The 21,500-nt window shown below is 42.5% G+C and overlaps 2 protein-coding genes across 2 annotated transcripts; one reads left to right on the plus strand and one right to left on the minus strand.

Annotated features, from left to right (window-relative positions):
• The first annotated feature begins 14,464 nt into the window (after positions 1-14,464).
• On the plus strand, positions 14,465-15,195 carry LOC121764976 (histone H2A.1-like). Its single transcript, XM_042161009.1, has 2 exons — positions 14,465-14,751; positions 14,844-15,195. Exons 1-2 carry the CDS (start codon positions 14,542-14,544, stop codon positions 15,072-15,074), a joined length of 441 nt encoding a protein of 146 aa, XP_042016943.1. The 5' UTR covers positions 14,465-14,541; the 3' UTR covers positions 15,075-15,195.
• A 413-nt stretch (positions 15,196-15,608) lies between these two features.
• Positions 15,609-20,742, minus strand: LOC121792329. The gene is made up of 2 exons (XM_042190232.1): positions 19,513-20,742; positions 15,609-17,845 (listed from the first exon to the last, which is right to left on the minus strand). Exons 1-2 carry the CDS (start codon positions 20,582-20,584, stop codon positions 15,828-15,830), a joined length of 3,090 nt encoding a protein of 1,029 aa, XP_042046166.1. The 5' UTR covers positions 20,585-20,742; the 3' UTR covers positions 15,609-15,827.
• Between the last annotated feature and the right edge of the window lie 758 nt (positions 20,743-21,500).

Consider the following 21,500-nt stretch of genomic DNA (forward strand, 5'->3'; position numbering starts at 1 on the left):
TCCGAAGAAGTGTCTAGCCAACTCGCCGGAGCTAACTTAGGTAGCCCCGACGCCGGACCAAACGGTTCCCAACGCCGACCGCAAGGAAGGAAGAAGGCGGCGGCCGACCGCCGGCGCTCTGCGACTCCATCGGCCCCCGCCCCCGAACTAAACATGCCCACGGTTCACGAACCGGCGGTTCCGGTTCGGAACCGCCGGTTCCGGTTCGGTCGATGGCGGAACCGGAACCGAACCGTGAGGCTATTTCACGGTTCCGGTTCCGGTTCGAAAACCGGCGGTTCCGGTTCCGGTTCGGAACCGCCGGTTTTCCGGCGGTTTTGGCGGTTCCGGTTTTCGAACCGGCGGTTTCGCCGGTTCAATTATTTTTTTTTTTAAATTTGAAATTTGGCTTTATACAATAAATCGGAACAAGACAATGCATAATTCAAGCACAAATAAGACGAATAAGGAGAAAATGAAATAAATTTTATTGATTTTGAGTTGTAACGGACAACGATACATTACAATTTACAATACATAAGTATACAATACAACAACATACAACAATATAATATAATTTACAAGTGTCGTCGCCTCGTGGGACTCGGAAGGTAAATAAAAAAAACATGAAATGGGGGGGAAAAAGGAAAAATTGAAAAGGGCTTGGGATCAACTTAAACTTTCAAAGTTAAACTTTTCAAATTTAAGTTGAGTTACCTACGTATCCACAATTTTATTGAGGAATCAAAGCCCACGTAGTTCTCTTACCTTAGGATCAACCATTTTTTCTTGCAAAATGTTGCCCATTTTCTAAGCAAACACATATCAGCACGCCATATACACATTGCTGCATTTCTAATAGGGGCAATTTGATCTTTCAAAGCAATCAATGCATCTCGAACACACATAGTCAGAATATTATTCAAGCATGGAAAAAATTAGCACTAATAGATAGTTTGTTCTGATTTTTTCCATGATAGATGCTTGAATAATGTTCTGACTATGTGTGTTCGAGATGCATTGATTGCTTTGGAAGATCAAATTGCCCCTATTAGAAATGCAGCAATGTGTATATGGCGTGCTGATATGTGTTTGCTTAGAAAATGGGCAACATTTTACATGAAAAAATGGTTGATTCCGAGAAGAATTGTACTTGAAGATCATTAAAATATATTCCCCATTTGATAAATATCTTATTGGTAAAAAAGTGGGTATCTTTGAGGCAGATGGTACTGGAACACAAATTTATATATGGAATCTGGATGATACTTCAAGATCATATATAAATTTGTGTTCCAGTACCATTTGCCCCAAAGATATCCACTTTTTCACCAATAAGATACTTATCAAATGGGGAATATATTTTAATGATCTTCAAGTACAACTTAGCCGCAACAACGATACATTACAATTACAAATAAAAAAACATGAAATGGGGGGAAAAAATAATTGAAAAGGGCTTGAGCTCAACTTAAACTTTCGAAGTTAAACTTTTCAAATTTAAGTTGAGGTGCCTACGTATCCACAATTTTATTGAGGAATCAAAGCCCACGTAGTTCTCTTACCTTGCTTACCTTTTTGGTCGGCTGTGCTCGCCGTTCACCGCCCCCCGTCGACTCATTGCTAATGTTGAGTGCCCTCGCTTCTGACCTCGTCATCGCCATCGGAAGAAAATTCTTCACCATCACTCTCTACACGGAAGTCGAAATCCGGCTCTTGTGCTCTCATGTCCGCCTTTGCCCAATCGTCAAGTAACATAGTGGCTTCCATGTTCTTGGCGGAGAGATTGCTCCTTTTGTCGTCTAGGACACAACCGCCGACACTAAAAGCTTGTTCAACGGCGACGGTGGAAGCGGGAACGGCGAATATCTCCTTAGCCATGATGGAGAGTATCGGAAACTCTTTGTCATGTGTTCCCCACCAATTTAGGACGTCAATTTGTTGAGTAGGAGGACCTGCATCTTGAAAAATAGAGCGCGATTCCAAATATATATCTAATTCACTAGTCGCTCTAGTCCTATTGGTTGTAGTACCGTATAGATCTTGCAATTGTGATACTACGTCGGGATCAATCATGATATTGGTAAAATCCCCTCCACCAAAATCAAATGTAGACGGACTAGGAGGAGCACGTACCTGGTGAGCGGTGTTATACCGCATTTCATATTCCGCGTAGAGAGAACGAAGTGCACTATCTAACCTTAGTTTGATTTCATCAACATCCGGAATACTTAGTTCGAAGCATTCTCCTCTTGTCAAGCCTATTTCGCAGAGTTGAGAAAAATCCAAAGCGTACAAACAACCATAGTACATGTCTAAAATTTTATAAACACCATGCAACTTCCACTTTGGATCCAAGCATTTTGCAATCAAAAACACATTTGGAATACGTGAAAAATATTTTAACAATTTTTCAACCATATAAAACAAAATAGCCTTCAACTCAATGAATTGAGTATTTTTCACACAAGTTTTAAAACCAATTGCCACATACATGCAATGCTCCAAAACGCGCACAGAAGTAGGATAATAAACACCGGATAACTCAACAGTGGCATTTTTGAAAGCGCGGAATAATCGAAATAAATCCATGTTGTGGTCCCAACAAGCGGGTATCAAAATCAAATCAGAAGGAACATGAGGACAACTTCTAAAAAAATCACATAAATACTCAATGTGGTTCAAAGTCGACTACAACATATCATATGTCGAGTTCCAACGAGTTGAAACATCCAAACGAAAGTTGGTGTACCTGCATTGCTTACCATGACAATATCTCTTCCAAGCTCTACCAATAGGAGCTTTGTTATGAATCAACTTCACAGCAGTTCTAATAGGATCAACATACTTTTGCCACAAATCGATCGCATCTTGAACACACAAATTCAAAATATGGGCAATACATCGCACATGAAAATATTTACCATCAATAACAGGAGAACATGCACTGATTAGTTCATCTATGCTAGCAGTGTTAGCGCTAGCATTGTCAAAACCAATTGAAAAATTTTTATTGATCAATTGAAATTCATTCAAAACTTGAATGATCAATTGAGCAATTGCTTGTGCAGTGTGTGGTGCGGGAAATTCCCGAAATGCAATCAAACGTTTGTTTAAAGTCCAACTGTGATCAACGAAATGCACAGTGATGCCCATATACGAATTTTTACAAAAACAATCAGTCCACACATCAGAACAAATAGAAACTTTATGCCCTAAGTTAATAAAAAACGTACCTAATTGCGCCTTCTTTTCCATGCATTGTCGAACAACGGCCCGAGTCATTGAAGTTCGACTCAATTTTCTTGCAACGGCATTATAAACTTGCCGCATATTCGACTCAAAAGCATCGTTATCAAAAGCATTGAATGGAAAATGTTTCATAACGGCAAATCTAGACATCACATTAAGAGCATTTTTGTGATCATATTTCAAAAGAGTATTGCTACACGTACCTGATGTTTGGGATGAACCCGTCCCACTCCCGGTCCCGACTCCAGGTTGAAAGTTGAGTTGAGTTTGGGTTGGAGCGATACCAAACTCGACCGGATGCGCTTTCTCCATGTGACGGGTAAATGTACCGTATCCTCCACCCCTTCAGAATGTGTATACGTTTTCGCAATAGTTGCAATACACATTATAAGTGTTAGGATCGTTACTATCTTGTACCTTCTTGAAATATTTCACCATGATGTTGGAGGTTAAAGACCTTTCAGCTGGTCTAGGAGGTTGAGGAGGTTGTCCACGACCACGCCGACTCCTTGGTGGTGGTGGGGGTGGCATTTCTTGAACCTCTTCTGCCTCCTCCCCCTCCTCCTCCTCGTCGTCATCATCATCATCATCTTCATCAACATTCACAGGGGTTGGACTTTGTTGGGAATAGGCACCGCGACCGGGAGCACCACTACCGGTACCAACATAAGCATCGCCTTGGTATTGAGAGCGAGAAAGAGCAATAGCATGTGCCACATCTTGCTCTTCTCGAGCCTACAAAATACTATTTGTATTGTAAATACAAAATAAAATTATGAACAATAATGTAATGTAATTCAAAATTAATTAAATTAGTAGATAATAAATATTAACCTGCCACTCATCCATGTTCATTTGAGAAATTTCATCAATAACGGATCTCCGAGATGGCCTCTTGGCCTTTCCCTTTCCCTTATCAACACGACCTTCTCGGGATGAAGACATATTGCTATGTAGAAATGTAGAAATATGGAATAATATTTTTTTTTGTTTTAGCAATTGAGAAATGAAGACAACTTATAGAACTACAGGAACACGTATAAGTGTATAACAATGCGTAATAAGAGTAGCACTTGCGTAATTAAATGGAAGCACAATAGCACAAATGAGAAATTGGAGACAAAGAGAGAGAATTGGGAGATTGAAGAGAGAAACTCTTATTAACACAAGAGTGGGGTGAATGTAAATGAAGATAGAGGGGGGTATTTATAGATAAAAATGGGGGGGAAAATGGAAGAATTCGAATTTGAAATTTGAAAAAAAAAATTTGAAAAATCGGCAAAACCGGCGGTTTTTGGCGGAAAACCGCCGGAACCGCCGGTTTCCGGGACGAAACCGACGATTCGGTCAACGAAACCGTCTGCAAAAGCTGCGTCATGTCGCCTCGTTTCTCGCGCCGCAACCGGAACCCCCTGAACCGGCGGTTAACCGCCGGTTTTCACGGTTAACCGCCGGTTAACCGGCGGTTCACGACCGAAAAACCGCCGGAACCGACTGGTTTTTCAGCTAAAAAGCTGCCGCCGGTCTGCCCCATCACATGCCTTGAAAAACGCGCCTGAACTGGCGGTTCAGCCGGTTAACCGCCGGTTCCGAACCGTCCGGAACCGCCGGTTCGGTGACGGTTCCGGTTCGAAATATCTTGAACCGGAACCGGACCGCGACCCGAATTCCGATGGTTCCGGTTCGGGAAAAAGGTCACGGTTCCGGTTCGGAACCGGAACCGCCGGTTCCGGTTCGGCGGTTAACGGCCGGAACCGGAACCGGTGGGCATGTCTACCCCGAACCCGCACCCTATGTTCCACCTCCACCCCCGAACAACTCGTTGTGGGCCCTTTTGGCCCAACTCAATATGGCTGATAGGTCAACTATGACCCCCACGCAACTTCAAACACACGAGGACATGATATTGGGTCTCAAAAAATAATTGGGGTTGGTGCCGCCGGATGCGTAGTCTTCCTCGGGTAATATTAGCCAATAATCATGTAATTTTTTATTTTTAAGAGTTTAATTATGTAATTTTTAATTTTTAGGATTTTAATTATGTAATTTTTAATTTTTAGGATTTTAATTATGTCTTTTTTATTTTATTTGTAATTTGTAATATTTATTGTGATTTTTTAATGAATTTTAGTATTATGGAAATATTTTTGTGTAATTGAATTTTAAATTAATTGTGCTCGTTGAAGTTCCTGAGATTAGGCCTGCCTCTCGACTCTAATGTCGAATGACTAGACTCAGGAGTAAGCAGGTGTGCACATTTGAGAATTAATGCAAGGCTCGGTCCAGACACAACGCTCCTTAAATCCACTGGATCACTGGGTCCAGGAACTCAAGAGAACTACAGTGTTTTTGTCGTTGGACACACTCGACTCCCCTTCAAAAATAAATCCCTCAACCCGAATACTATGAATTAGTATAGGGAAGTGGGGTCGATCCCACAGAGATGGATTCGCAAGGTAGTGCTAAGAGACTATGGAAACAAACGGCTGTTGCCACGCAAAGGGGTTGAGATTTTAACTAACACTAGATCTAGGCAAGAAATGTAAACGCTAGACCTAGGACACAGAAAACTTACCGGAATCAGACATCAAATCCGAAAGACACAATCACTTCCTTGACCGAGTAAATAACTAACTGATTGAGACTAGGCAGAAAGAATAAAACAGCGGGGAACATGATTCCAAATATAGCAAGTACGGTAAAAAGCTGCAGATAACAGATCAGCTCCAGCTAGCTTCGCATGCAAAGTTCCTAACAGATTCAGAAACGCAAATGCAGAAAACAGAGCATACCCCCAGATTCGATCAGAATATAGAAATTGAGATGCCGGAAACTTGCTACAAATCGGAAATAAACCAGATCTACGTAAACTAGGCGGAATTAAATGAAAACACGTAAGCTAGGCATGAAATTTAAACACTCCTGCTCAGAATCACGTCGGACGCTTAATCCACTCCGGATCCAAGCAATCCAAACTCAACAATCAACTAAATCAACTCCATAACTCCGATTCTAACAGATCTGCTCCGATCACCGCCAAATTCAATCAATCAAGAACAATCTGCAAACAAATCACAAACTCCAGCAAAACCCAACCTCCGATTCATCCAAAAACAGAACCATTCTTCAGATCCAAACGAAAAATATCAGCAAATAATCAGAAACCAACTGCAAAAAAAATAAACAACTCCGACAATCCAACTCGACATCAAGCGAACTCAACCAGCAAACCAGAAATGAATACAATAGACATAAGCGAAAGTAAAAATCCGGAATAAAACAGGAAATATTGGTTAACAAAAGAAAACCGAGCTTCGAACAGCGAAGCTCGGCGGAATCAGTGTAAATAGCAACGGAAATGTAAATTGTTTCTTCGCCCTTGAACTAGGACGGTGTTACAACCCTCGAACCACTCTTGGAAAGCTAAAATGTGAACCCCAGCCAAGTGCTAACTGGAATCTCTCGCGAATTTGAAGTCAAGTGTGTGGAAAGGTGAATCAAGCAAGGGGCTGTTAGTGAGGCCTCCACCGAGAAGGTCCCTCCAGCCTGCATGCTTCTCCCTTTTATAGATGCGGACATAGCCTTCTAGAGTTTTCGTAGAAATCCCTATTCTACCCTTCAACTCCGAGGCTTCCTCCGTCTAGCAATTTTCTTCCAATTGTTCACCCTTTCGCCAGTTTCCTAGGACCATGCAAGCGTCCTCTTCTTTTCCTGGATCTGGCGAAAATCTTCACATACCTGACTTAATTCAATGCGTTAGACCCAGTAATTTCATGAAATGAACCCCTAGACCGATGCATGAAATTAGCAGGGTACAAGAAGTCATGTACCCTGACTATCACATTCTCAAGCACCCCTTCAGGACAGATGCATGACCTATCCGCCAATTGAATCACAACTTTCGTATCTACCATGCCTACCCCAACTAACTTCTTGTATATGGAAAGTGGTAACACGTTTATCGACGCACCTAAATCACACATAGCATGCTCGATTTTCACGTCACCAATAGAGATGGGTATGGTGAACATACCTGGGTCATTGCATTTTGAATGCATCTTCCTCTTCTGAATTACTGCGGAGACATTCTCGCCTATCAGAATTTTCCCACTGGGCCTAGCATTCCCAGCTATAAATTCCTTGATGAACTTGCTAAAGACTGGCATCTTCAGGGCCTGTAAAAATGGCAGATTGATTTCCAACTTCCCAAAAATGTCCATGAAGTCTACCGGTTCTTCCTTCTGTTTCTTGGCTTCCCCCCGACTTGGAAAAGGTTTCAGTCGCTTCCCTGCTCCGGTAGAACTTTCAGCTGATAACTCTCCAGTTTCTTTTCCCACTACCTCATCTTCCAACTCCGGCTCTGGGTCGAGGAAGAATGGTTCGGTCGGTCTAGGCAATTGTTTCTCCAAATCTTTTTCCTCAAGATCATCCTTGACCAAGGGACTTCCTCCCTCCAAGTGTCTGGGTTTGGGAGTTGTATCCTCTTTCTTCTTGCCTTCCTTAGGATCTGTCCCCTCCTTTGTTCTCACCACCGGTCCCTCATATCCTTTCCCGGACCTCAAGGTAATCTGACTTATATTAGCTCTATCAGGTGGCCTTACTGAGGCCGGAATTTTTCCTTCGTTTCCCCGCATGTCACTCAAAGAAGTGGCTATTTGGGACAGTTGCTTAGCCAACATATCCATGGCTGCTTTCTGTTCTTGCTGAGCGTCTTGAAGCTTGTGTACTACGTCATTGTTCGATTGCAGGTTGTTTTGCATATGTTGCTGAGAACTGACGAGGTCGTGCACCATATCATCGATACTTTTTGGTGGTTTCGGGGGCTGACTGGGCCCTGGCCCTATACTCAGAGTTGGTCCACTCACTTGATTCTGACGAGCGTTTCCTTGACCGCCTGAAGAGTTATTGTATTGATTTCCTTGGCCCTGGTAATTGTTCTGAAAATTCCTTTGGTGTGGTGGTACATAAGAGTTCCCCTGATTGCTCTGATTTCTGTTTCCCCAGTTTGGGTGGTCTCCTTGGTTACGATTGATCCAGTTGCCATGCCCTTCTTGATTCCTTCCTGACCAGTTACCTTGTCTTTCGGGCTGAGGTGCAAACTGCTGACTTTGTTGTGGTGCCAGCTGATTCTGTTCATTGTCAGTCCATCTGAAATTTGGATGGTTTCTCCAAGGCGTATCTCTCTGTCTCCCTGGATTCCAGCTCCCATCGGGATTCCAACTTCCCATTGCATTGACCTGGGCCTGATAATCTCCTTCCTGGGTCCCGTAATATTGTTGCATTTGATTATCTCCTGGACCAGGAGATTTCTCCTTCCCTTGTGAAGCCAGTGGAATCGTCTTTTCAATCGCGTTCAAAAGAGCCTTCTCGAGCCTATCAATCCTTGCTTCGACTTTGTCATCTTCTTGTTCTCTCACAGCATGCACCGATCCTCTTTTCACTGCATTCCTAGGGTTATCGTACGCCTTCTTAGCGTCAATCAACTTCCCTAGGATCTCTCTTGCCTCACTTCCCCTTTTTCTTGTGAAATTTCCCCCACTCGAGGAGTTCATTAAGTACTTTGACTCGGGAGTTGCTCCTTCGTAAAACAGAGAGTAGGTCTCTGCCTCTATCATTCGGTGATTCGGGCATGCATCCAACAACCCCTTAAATCTCGACCAATACTGACTCAACGATTCATCGTAATCTTGCTTACACTCTAGTATTTCTTTCTTAAGTGCATTCGTCTTGTTGGATGGGAAGAAATAATCTAAGAATTCTAACTTGAAGTCCCTCCACGTGCGGATAGAATCCGGAGGCAACCTCAATAGCCACGTATTAGCTTCCCCCTTCAAGGTAAACGTAATCGCTCGTAGGCGATAATCCTCCTCTGTTGCATCATTCGGCCTCTTCTGAATATCACATAACTTACTGAATTCATTTAAGAACTCATACGGGCACTCATTTCTACGCCCAGAGAACGTCGGCAAGATGCCGAGTACGTTTGTCTTGATCTCGATAGTCCTCTGGCGTGGATTCATCACTATAGCTTGAGCTGGTTCTCCATCTAAATGGGCAGTGAGAGAGCCGATTTCTGGATCTGGGTCTACCACCTGCGCCATGACTACTTCCTCTTCTTCCCCTGTTTCTGACTCTGTTTCTGATTCGGGTGGTGATTCTGGATCTTCGCGTCCTGATGACGTCCAAGATTCGTCGCTAGTAAATTCACTCGGAAACGGGCCTCCCGTGGTGAACCCTGATCTGGTGGTCACAGTAGAGACTGTATCCTTAACTTGCCAATCAAACTGACCGTGTTTCCACCCAGATGAGTTGCTCCAGTAGGTAGACCTTGAGCCTCTGCTCATAAACTGCAAACAAAAGAGAAAGAAAACAAATCAAAACTATTTACACCACAGACTTTGATTCGCAGAGATGGATTCGCAGGGTAGTGCTAAGAGACTATGGAAACAAACGGCTGCTGCCACGCAAAGGGGTTGAGATTTTAACTAACACTAGATCTAGGCAAGAAATGTAAACGCTAGACCTAGGACACAGAAAACTTACCGGAATCAGACATCAAATCCGAAAGACACAATCACTTCCTTGACCGAGTAAATAACTAACTGATTGAGACTAGGCAGAAAGAATAAAACAGCGGGGAACATGATTCCAAATATAGCAAGTACGGTAAAAAGCTGCAGATAACAGATCAGCTCCAGCTAGCTTCGCATGCAAAGTTCCTAACAGATTCAGAAACGCAAATGCAGAAAACAGAGCATACCCCCAGATTCGATCAGAATATAGAAATTGAGATGCCGGAAACTTGCTACAAATCGGAAATAAACCAGATCTACGTAAACTAGGCGGAATGAAATGAAAACACGTAAGCTAGGCATGAAATTTAAACACTCCTGCTCAGAATCACGTCGGACGCTTAATCCACTCCGGATCCAAGCAATCCAAACTCAACAATCAACTAAATCAACTCCATAACTCCGATTCTAACAGATCTGCTCCGATCACCGCCAAATTCAATCAATCAAGAACAATCTGCAAACAAATCACAAACTCCAGCAAAACCCAACCTCCGATTCATCCAAAAACAGAACCATTCTTCAGATCCAAACGAAAAATATCAGCAAATAATCAGAAACCAACTGCAAAAAAAATAAACAACTCCGACAATCCAACTCGACATCAAGCGAACTCAACCAGCAAACCAGAAATGAACACAATAGACATAAGCGAAAGTAAAAATCCAGAATAAAACAGGAAATATTGGTTAACAAAAGAAAACCGAGCTTCGAACAGCGAAGCTCGGCGGAATCAGTGTAAATAGCAACGGAAATGTAAATTGTTTCTTCGCCCTTGAACTAGGACGGTGTTACAACCCTCGAACCACTCTTGGAAAGCTAAAATGTGAACCCCAGCCAAGTGCTAACTGGAATCTCTCGCGAATTTGGAGTCAAGTGTGTGGAAAGGTGAATCGAGCAAGGGGCTGTTAGTGAGGTCTCCACCGAGAAGGTCCCTCCAGCCTGCATGCTTCTCCCTTTTATAGATGCGGACATAGCCTTCTAGAGTTTTCGTAGAAATCCCTATTCTACCCTTCAACTCCGAGGCTTCCTCCGTCTAGCAATTTTCTTCCAATTGTTCACCCTTTCGCTAGTTTCCTAGGACCATGCAAGCGTCCTCTTCTTTTCTTGGATTTGGCGAAAAACTTCACATACCTGACTTAATTCAATGCGTTAGACCCATTAATTTCATGAAATGAACCCCTAGACCGATGCATGAAATTAGCCTTATCACTCGTCCTTGCGGAAGAGCACAACTGTGGGTGTTGTGCTTTTGCCAGAGAGCAGGCAGAAAAAGTGGGGTCGGGCCCACAACCGTGCCGCTGGCAAGAGCACGGTTGTGGATGCTCTAAGATGTAGCTAGATTTTGTTATCGTATGAAAAAAATTCTATAACTATTTAAATTTATGATATTCTATAGTGTATCAAGTTTAAAGTTGTAAGAAAAAATAAATTTTTAAAAAGTTTTATATATTAGACGGCAATATCCCTTCTATGAATTTCCGAATAAAAAAAGTATCATTTTGAGTTTATTATGGAAAAAAATTTAGACACATTTTATGGTATATACATAAAGATAGTACTACTGTTTGTGCACAATGGAAAATGAAAGGTGGTATGGTCCATCATACAAAGTGGGCTAATGGCCATAATTTCATATTTGTGCGTATCTAATTTAAATGTGACCGAAAATAGAAAGTCCTACTCCATGGAGGCGATCACTGTCCACACCTTGTATATTCATCTATTTTTTGTTTCTGATGCTAATAATTTGTGAAATCAACCCTGTCCCTCCCCAATACATAATTTTATAAAAGTTGTTATATCCTTTGAAATTTAGATAGAGATTGTTAGGATTTGCAGCTAAAGATTTTGCAATTTAAACAAATTAATCACTTTATCTACTTATTTAGGTAATTATTTATAATAAGTCTATTTGTGCAAATTGACATATTGCGTACGAATTAAAGAACTTGATTTAAATCATGCTTCATGCATAATTGAAATATCAAACATGAAATCTACAGAGAGAAATTACTTTAATAATTCTTCAAATAATCGAAATGGTTTGCTACTTCTCAACCTGATAATTTTCAAAACTCGACCAAAATTCTACCAATCTTCTTAGAGTGTGCTAAATTGATCAAATATAAAGGGTCTAAGAGCATCCACAATGGCGCCTAGCGCACCGCCTAGCCGAGCGCCGGCGCTAGGCGGTCGCTAGGCGAACCATGGGAGAATCCGAAAACCGCCGAGCGGTTTTTCAGAAATCAATTTCGCCTAGCGCTAGGCGGTCGAAAACCGCTGGGCTATGCGCTGGGCGATCCGCTCGGCTCCATTGCAGCGCCCGGATCGCCCAGCGCATAGCCCAACGGATTTTTTTTTTAATTTTCGAAACACTATATATACGCGATTAGCACTTCATTTTCATTCGCACCACTTGTATTAACGTGTACTCTCTCTATCTTAATTTCTGTACAAGATCAACACCGATAAATGGATCTAAACAACGAGCCTAGTTCAGGGACGAGCGGTTCTCAAACTCTCCCAATCCCCGTTGGAGGCGGATGGAATCAGATGCCCGGGTACTACAACATGTACCCGTGGCAGCAGATGCTACCCAGGATGCCGACCGGAGGGAGTCTGCCGGGGGGGTTCCCGGCGATGCGGGGTTGGGCACCCAATATGCAGATGATGCCGGGGTGGGCACTCAATATGCAGATGATACCCGGGGGAGGTTCGGCGACGCAGGGGACGCCGGGGGGCGTACCGGCGACGCAGGTGACGAGGGGGACGTCTATCGCCCCAGTTTTGATTTTTTGACTGCTTCGTCGCACACATCGACCCCAACAGATGCGCAGTTCACGCCGAGCGGTTTTGATGATTTTGCGTTGTCGGATTTGGGGTTTGTTAGTCTCGGAGTTCCGGAAACTCCCGTTCAAACGGGGGGAGCAGTGCAGGGTAGTGGCGCCCCAAAGAAGAAGGGCAGGGGAAAGAAGGTCGGGGAGTCGTCGCAGCCGGGTGGGGATGACCCCACGGTACGGAGAAGGTGGACGGACGAGGAGAATGTTGCGCTGTCAAAGGCGTGGGTGAGTGTTTGCGACGATCCTCTTGTTTCTAATAACCAGAGGATCGTCAACGTGTGGGGCAAGGTAGCAGCAGCCTACCAGCTATTTTGTCCGGAGGGGAGGCCACACAACAGGGAGGATTGCCGGAAGGCGTGGAACCGAATCAGGGCTGCCGTCTCCCGATTTTCGGGTTTGTACGCCAACGCCCTCCGCATGCAGAGTAGTGACCAAACGGAGGACGACTGCAGGAGGATAGCGGAGAAAGCCTTCCCCCAGCCCCGGTTATATAAGGACTTCACCTACTGGAACTGCTACTTGTGTTGAACGACTCCGAGAAATTTCGAGTAGGTGTCGACGCTGGCTGGCTGAAGAAGCGACGATTGAACTGTACCGGGGATTACAGCGGCAGCAGCGGTGGTTCCCACGACCTCCCCGAGTCGGACCAGGTGCTCCCCAACCCTCGTTCGTTCGGCCGCCGACCTCGCCCCACTGGGCAAAAGCGGGCGCAACGGGAGGCGATGGGGGTCGCCGGGGGTTCCCAGGAGGTCCAGTCGGCATCCCCCTTTGACTGCCAGTCTACAGAGGATCTCAAGTACTTCGCGCGTCAACAAACGCGCCAGATGATGGTGAAGACGTTAGCCGAATGGCGAGCGGCGACGGACCCCCAGGAGAAAAGATTTCTCTTCACATTGCTCGAGAGCATGAATGACGATCTGCGTGGAGGCGGCAGCGGCGGTGACAGTGGCGACGGAGGCGGCGGTGACAGTGGCGACGGCGACGACGGAGGCTAGGGAGCCGACGTGTGATTTTTTTAAGCAATGTACTTTTTCGATTATTAATGTACTTTTTAAAAATTTTTGTACTTTTTTTAATTTATTGTACTTTTTTTTAAAAATTAAAATAGTATTATTAATGTTTCTCGTATATGTCTCGTAAATTAAATTCCATATATTGTGTTATTAGTGATATGGCTATTGATGTGGCTGGGCTATTTATGATATGACTAGGCTATGGCTGGGCTATTTTTGATATGACAGGAGGATTTTTAGTATTGATGATGTGGCAGGAGGAGTTTGTGGCTGGGCTATGGCAGAGCTATAACTTATAAGTTATAACCATCGTGGATGCTATAATATAGAGAAGAGATGGAATTACTTTTCGTAGTAGGAGAGAAATTTTGCCTACTCCAATACTAGTGGAGATGAAAATTTCAGATGCAGAAGACGGAAAAACAACTTTTCCTTGAAACTCATAGCAAAGAATGTAGGAGACGAAAATGATTAATTTGTTAATAATTTATGATTTATTTTGTTTGTTTTTGTATTTATAGTAATTAAAGTATACGAATGTAGTAGGAGAGTAGGAGTCTATAACGGGATATCCTTTCCCAAATTTTAAATCCTCCCGCCTAGAGTAAATGCCACATGTACAATTTGGAGTCGTACGTTTACAACGACACGGATAGCCAAAATTTCACTAACTTCTGGCCGTTGGATCTTCCTGCCTTGATCGACTCATTGCGTCACGCACATCGCTGCAATCCCATTGGTCGAACCACTACGACGCGGATTCCCTCTGCATTCCCTTCTAAGAATTGAATAAATACATCTCCTTCACTGAACAACTCCATCACCAGCGACTTCGAATTCCCTAAATTTAATCACATTTCTCTCTGAATCCTCAATTCGTCGATGGATACTATGACTTCTACCCCAATCAAGGGCACCGGAGGCAGGCGAGGCGGCGATAGGAAGAAATCGATACCGAAATCCGTCAAGGCAGGTCTCCAATTTCCAGTGGGGCGCATCGCCCGATTTCTGAAGAAGGGCCGCTATGCCCAGCGCATGGGCACCGGAGCTCCGATCTATATGGCTGCTGTTCTGGAATACCTTGCCGCTGAGGTAAAATCGTTTTTAATTTCGCCAAATTTGTCTCTTCCATGAATTGATTGTGTTTGGGAAGATGTTTGATGGAGTGTTTGTTTGAGTTGTAGGTGCTAGAATTGGCCGGGAACGCGGCGAGGGACAACAAGAAGAGCAGGATTGTGCCGAGACATGTGCAGTTGGCTGTGCGTAATGATGATGAATTGGGGAAACTGCTTAGTGGCGTAACTATTGCCAATGGTGGAGTGCTGCCCAATATCAATCCGGTTCTTTTGCCGAAGAAGTCTCAAGCTGAGGCGGAGGAGAAACCCCCTAAAACCAAATCACCAAAGAAGGCTTAATTTTGCTGTGCTGTTTTAAATATGTTTTTCCAGATATATGTAAGCGGAGTATTAGGCAGGTAGGAATAGTTTATGCAAGTAAATAATTTTCGATATGAAGTATTGTCACTTTTTGTTATCATTTCGCTCAATCGTGGTGTGATGGTTGTCTTGATTTTACGTGATCATAAACATTAATCTCTCTCTCATACTCCATTTATCACGATAAAGATTTACAACAACCACTCCATTTGATAACTCCCCCAGTTTCAAATAATAATCCAAATGCGCCGTTTGATATCGTCCAATATTTTTGTTTAAACTAATCATGAGATTTATTCCACTTTTTATCAACAAATTCGTGGAGTCCGAATCTTCAAATTCTAGCCCAATTTAATTTTTGATTTGAACAGGCAGGCCCATTGCGCTTAACATTGACGACAAGAATTTCACCCAATTTCTAACTTCGACCCAAGACGATGCATTTCATGGTGCATCAACTAGATTTCTGCTTTTCGTTGTCTAACCACCAAATCACAATTTAAAACCCTCGAATAATAAAAATGCCATCTTGTGGACATACAAAGATTATCGTCCAATGTACAAAAACAAGACCGGATACCAAATACATGTAAATAGATCTCTTCATGAAAGCAACATATTGATAAAAACTAGTGTGTGTGTGTGTGTGAAAGGTAACTAAAATACATAAGCTTGTCAAAATTGGTCGCTTCACTTGATCATCCCAGCTTTCTTTTCACCACATTGGATTTCTTAAAGTGAATGGTACGGCACATAGCCTAATGCCTCCGTCAGGTTATTTACCACATCTCTGCACCTACTTAGTAGATTCAGAAGCTCTTGCGAAATGTCATTTGTAGGTAATAGCTCAACGCCATCCATATTAACTGGAGGTTTCTGCAACTCATCACTAGGCATAACGATAGACTCGGGGCCAAATTTAGCCAAATTCTTACTAGTAACATCTTTAGAATGTCTTGTATATGACGATGATGGTGCACCCTCAGGATAACTAGAAGAAACTTGTTCAGTCTTGCTACCTCCCTCCCCTCCCAGAATAAACTTTACATGAGTACCTCTACCATTGCCATTACCAACATCTTCGCTGCTCGGCTTCTTCAGGCACGACTTGAGCTGCTGTTGAGATTGTGTAGGAATTCTAGCCGCTGTCCTCTGTTCAGCAACCGCGGGGGCCTCTCTTTCCCTTGGCTTTGTGATTACTTCCTTCTGAAACTTGACTGGTTCTGCTTCCACTGCTTTGTCTCTCACTTCCCTGATATAGGCCCTTACATTCCTGCTCCCAAACAGATTGTTGCTTCCAAGAGCGTGTTCCAAAGCAGCTTCTGCGTCCACCTTATGCTGATAGACCAGGCGACATGAGTATGTCTCCCAGAACACTCGCGTGGCTGAATGGTCGAGAGGACCAAAACGAGCAAACTTTGCTCTCAGATGAGCACTGGATGGAAGCGCTGCACCAGCAGGAAACTTCATGACTAGCATAGTCGGATCAGCCAATCTTACAGTCTTCTGCATCCTCCGGCCGGATTCTAGTTTGGGTGCCTTTGAAGATGCTGGAAAAGCATTTTTAACACGCATTTCCTTCACATCTCCCCCTCGCTGGGGTTCATTGGACCTCTGAAGAATCTTCTTATCTGCGGAGAACAATTTTGAGTCGTCTATTTTCTTCCTCTTCTTCGTAATGTCTGTAATGCCATCTGAATCAATAGGTTTCTGCCTCGTGTTAGTGTTAGCATCTTCTGGGCCGTCAAGCTTCCTCTTTTTCTTAATAGCATCAGGACGAATGGGTGGACCATGTTTCCTACCACCTTTGGTTGGATCATCAGGCCTGACGAGAGTTCTATTGAGCTTCATGCTTGGCTTATCACGAGTTTTCTCAGGAGGAACATGCAAAGAAGTAGAAGGTGCTTTACCGGAGTTAGCATCACCCCTCTCTATCTCATCCTGTGGCATTAAAACCAAACTCTTCTGATAGACAACTGAGCGATACTTCAAGAACAACGGGAAGGCAGTTTCTTGGCAGCTCCTCTGTACTCCATGAAAGGGATTGATGGCAAGAGCACATAGGTCTTGCAGTAGCGCTCGAAGTTCTTGCTCCCCGAGGTCAATGGCTATATTTGCTTCCGAAGGTGAGGCAAGGGCCAGTAAACCATCATTCTTCTGATTGTCCATCTGGCTATCAAGTGGCATTCCTGACTCTTTTTCCACTGCTTCTCCACTGGCAATGTTGGTAGGGGGCGATGTGGCATCCAAAGCGGCTTGATTTCTTATTTCCTTCTTCGTCTTCTTCTTATTCACAGTTACATTCTCATGACTCAATTCCCGCTCATCCATGATTTCTTTCTTTCTCTTTTTTTTCTTTGTAACCAGGGTTGCATTTTCAGCAGTCAATTCCCCCATATGCCGCTTCAGTAACTTTGGCTTTTTCGACTTACCTTCCAGAAGTTTCTTAGAACCTTCCAATGGTTTTATATCACCCACCACGGATGCCTGGTGTGTGGATTGATGCTGGCCCTCATTGACGTCAGATACCGAAGCAGAGTTAATACTTGTTTCAGATAAACCTGATCCATCCAACAAAAGTGGGTAAGCAGGGCCTACTTGGCCCGAACTTGTTTTCTTGGTCATAAGGTGGATTGCTTCATCTCTCCGCTTAAATATATATTTGTCCTTTTCCACTTGATCCTTTCTTTTGGTGGGCTCTATCGAGTATTTCTTTTTACCAGAACTCACCAGTCGGCCACTCAAAGGAGCTGAGCAACATAAAAAATTTAAAATGGTGAGAAGAAAGCAGAAACAGAGAACAGGAAAGCTCAAAATTAAACATTAAACAATATTGCCGTTGAGTACTTGACAAATAGAGGAAAACAGCATTTCAATACCAAAAAAGTGAAGAGAATGATATTAACAAACCTCTAAATCATGTCAAATAAAAAATTAGAGACTTAAGGGAAGATGTGACGGAGCACAAATTAACTGATACAGGAGACCAGCTGATAAAAACTGGCAGCAACCACAAACTCTATATCATGTCAATCGAAAATTAGAGACTTATGGGAAGCACGAATAACCGACAATGAAGATCAGCTAGCAGAAACTGGCAGCAACCACAAATTCTATATCGTGCCAAATCGAAAATTAGAGACTTGAGCGAAGCTGTGATCAAGCACGAATCAACTGACATACTAGCAGCAACCACAAACAGGCAGAATAATCCAGAAAATAAATAATAAAAAATGATCAAACAAGATCCAGAGATACATTGACTATTGGTCCCCAATCAACATAATGAGATAAGCCTCTCTGCTGGGCTTAAAGCTACTACTCTCTCAATACCATCTCTCAGAATCATCTAAGTGAAGCTACAGTAGTGGCACTTCTGCGTGACCGGATGATCCACAATCCAAAGCCCACAGCAAAGATGAACCTAAAAAAGCCACATTTCTAATGCCCAAGGTCCCATTTTATGCCCAGTCATTTAAGATAAAAGTCAAAAATTGCTGATGAAGAGTCAAGGAAACAAATTAAAATCCCAGTCTACAATCTACACCTTTTACCCTATATCAAAAGTAATCTCCTTAAGAAGTTTGGGGCCTTTAGATGAAAGAGTATGATTCTCTTTTTTGTTATAAGATTAATTCAACCACCCAAGCATTCTTTAGTCTAAAATCAAGTATAAAATGAATAGACTGAGTAGTGATCTTTCACACTGTGCCTTCAAGACAGTAGCACATGTATGTAAAATCCCATAGCTCTTAAGAACTACCATGCGAGTAAACTTATGAGCCTAAGCAAAAGTCAATAATACTAATTCTCTATAGAGCGTAAACAGTGAAATAATATAACCAGTGTAAAAATTAACCTGGAACGAAACCAGAACTAGATGAATACCTAAGGAGTTAATAGGCAGCACGACATAGATAAGAACAGGTACAAGAAACATAGTAATCATTTAACTGTATGCGTCGAGATAATCAGGCAAAAAATGGATGAAGAAGAAGAGATCAATCAAGGTACAAATTTCTGCCTGTAAAATTACAATTAGGAAGCAGCAAATAAGATGCATTTGAAAAACTGTAGAATCCACCTCCTAGAAGGCATTGGATAACACAACTCACAGAAATTTGCTTAATTTATACAGCAAATAATTATAAAGTGCATGTACCTTTACATGTGAAGGAAGACATATTATTTCAATATCATCAATCTGTATACATTAACTACATCTGACAACATTAAGCATCCTAAAAACAACTACTCAAGATCCTTCATATCCTACCTTATCCTTATAAAACATAATTTATGTTTCATGTCTTGTGGTCTTTTGGCGCTACAAAGGAAAACTTAGTACATAACTACATATCCAATCTTATACAAGAACATAAAACAGAAAATATTCCAAAGTAGCATGCAAGAATACCTCTAGAAGGATTCACGGCCATTGGTGCAGTTGGCCGGGGAGGACGCACTGGTGTTGTTCCAAAGGCTTGTGCATATGTCTCATCAAAATCCTCAAACAATGCCTTCCTGCATGCCAAGGCCGTGGCCTTGTTCTTAATAAACTCAATGGTCTGATTCTGGGCCCCCAAAGGTGACAATGCCAATTGTTTTACCATCAAAATCACCTCATTTGAACGAAAGCTGCTCCTTGCCTTATTTATCTGACTCGAAGAATAAACAACTGGCTCAAAGTCCCCCACATCAACAACAAAGTAGTCCTCCACACTGGACGGCCAGAAATTGAACTCATTTCCACACCGGCATGCCAAACCCAATGCCCGTCTTCTGGACAGCTCGTCTACAGCTTCTGCCACTGCCTTCACAAAAGACCGCGAAGAAGTCTGCTGTGACTTTTCCGGGAAGTGTTCTTCAAAGGGAATTAATTCTGCCGGATCATACCAGCCATAGCTACTATCCCCGTAGAATGCTACCAAGACATGGCCATCCCGCTTGCTTCTCTGAACAGATGGAGAGGCAAATGCTTCGTTGTAAATGTGCCCTGGCCACCACGGGTGTGATTTCACCTTTCCCCACACCATATCTCCAATTTCATACCCATATCCAACAGCTTCATTTGCTCCATCCGATGCAAATTGATCAAATTCCGATAACATCGAATCGTAATCATCCACAGAGCTTTTTGCTTTCTTCTTCTTGGGCTTCTTTAATTCTTTATTTTGCAATCTTGAAACAGAACTAGATTGATTCCTCGCATCTCCTCCTCCGCTTGCATCGCTAGTTCCAATATCCGCATCTTCTGGCTTCAAAGCCGTATGCTCGTTAAAATCATCGGAAAACCCCGGTTCAACTGGCTTATCTTCATCCGCAGGTGAAACTCCAGCTGCTTCTGCGATATTATCCGCTGTATTGGATCCCGGACGTCCGACAGAATCGCTGCCGCTGGTTGAAGGGGGAGTGGGGTCGTCTTCTCTTACGGCGTCGTTCGCCCGGCTTGACGGCGAACCGGAACCGCCGTTGCTGGTGGCGCTCATCGCGAATATCGTCCCATACACAGAGAGCCGATCTGTATCAGCCCGACGAGCTAACTATGGGAATCACAGACGACGGATAATTGTGTACTGTATTTGAATTTGGGGAAAAACTAGAACCCTAGGAGACGTGGCTACGGAGTGAGTTGAAACATCGTAGTGTTTAGCTATATCATTAAAATCGTGTGTTATCTATTAATATTTCATAGTATTAAATTGTTATTTACTCGTAAATATATGAATTTCAATTATTTTTGTTTGTCTTTTACTGGAGTAATAATTTTAAACATAAATATCTTTTTTCACTAAAATAAGATTTCTCCAGGCTGATCTAATCGTAAAATATGCTCGCCGGAACCTTAAAATGGCATTATTTTTAATAAAAGAATGTAATTAGTTTATAAATGCACAAATTTTTTACATTGATTTTTTAATCTAAATACATTGTTTCAGTTTTTTCTTTTTTAAAAAAATAAAATAAATTAACATGTTTGTTGAAAGTGTTAATGTGGGAAATTCGATCAATCATAAAAATAATATGTTAATAGAAGGTAATCATGATTAAGATATTAGGGATTATGATTGAGAGCTTTTCAGCTATGAAACTCATGCGAGTATTATAAGAAGCTGTTCATTTTCTTGTATATACCAAGAAATGAGCCAATTTTTGGGATAGTCATGTTCTCTTTATTGATTAAATATAGAGAGCCCTAATATTTAATGTGAAAATGTGTAAACAGGAATTAATGATAAATGATTATGGAAATAAAAAATTAACATATAATTATGAACATTGAAATTCAACTTCACCAAAATCATTTAATGTCATAATCTTTTATCTGCAAGTGATCGGCTCGTATTTTATGTAATTTTAAGGGTAGATTTAGTATGATTTTCTAGCTTTGAAGCCAATTTTACT

The sequence above is a fragment of the Salvia splendens genome, chromosome 2, assembly GCF_004379255.2.
Source record: "Salvia splendens isolate huo1 chromosome 2, SspV2, whole genome shotgun sequence".
In the NCBI taxonomy this organism is placed as follows: domain Eukaryota; kingdom Viridiplantae; phylum Streptophyta; class Magnoliopsida; order Lamiales; family Lamiaceae; genus Salvia; species Salvia splendens.

Excerpts from the sequence above, each read along its gene's own strand:
- LOC121792329 (XM_042190232.1), bottom strand. The coding sequence starts at position 20,584 with ATGAGCGCCACCAGCAACGGCGGTTCCGGTTCGCCGTCAAGCCGGGCG. Across the intron at positions 17,846-19,512 it reads GGCCGTGAATCCTTCTAGAG|CTCCTTTGAGTGGCCGACTG; the intron begins GTATTCTTGCAT and ends TATGTTGCTCAG.
- LOC121764976 (XM_042161009.1), top strand. The coding sequence starts at position 14,542 with ATGGATACTATGACTTCTACCCCAATCAAGGGCACCGGAGGCAGGCGA. Across the intron at positions 14,752-14,843 it reads TGGAATACCTTGCCGCTGAG|GTGCTAGAATTGGCCGGGAA; the intron begins GTAAAATCGTTT and ends TTTGAGTTGTAG.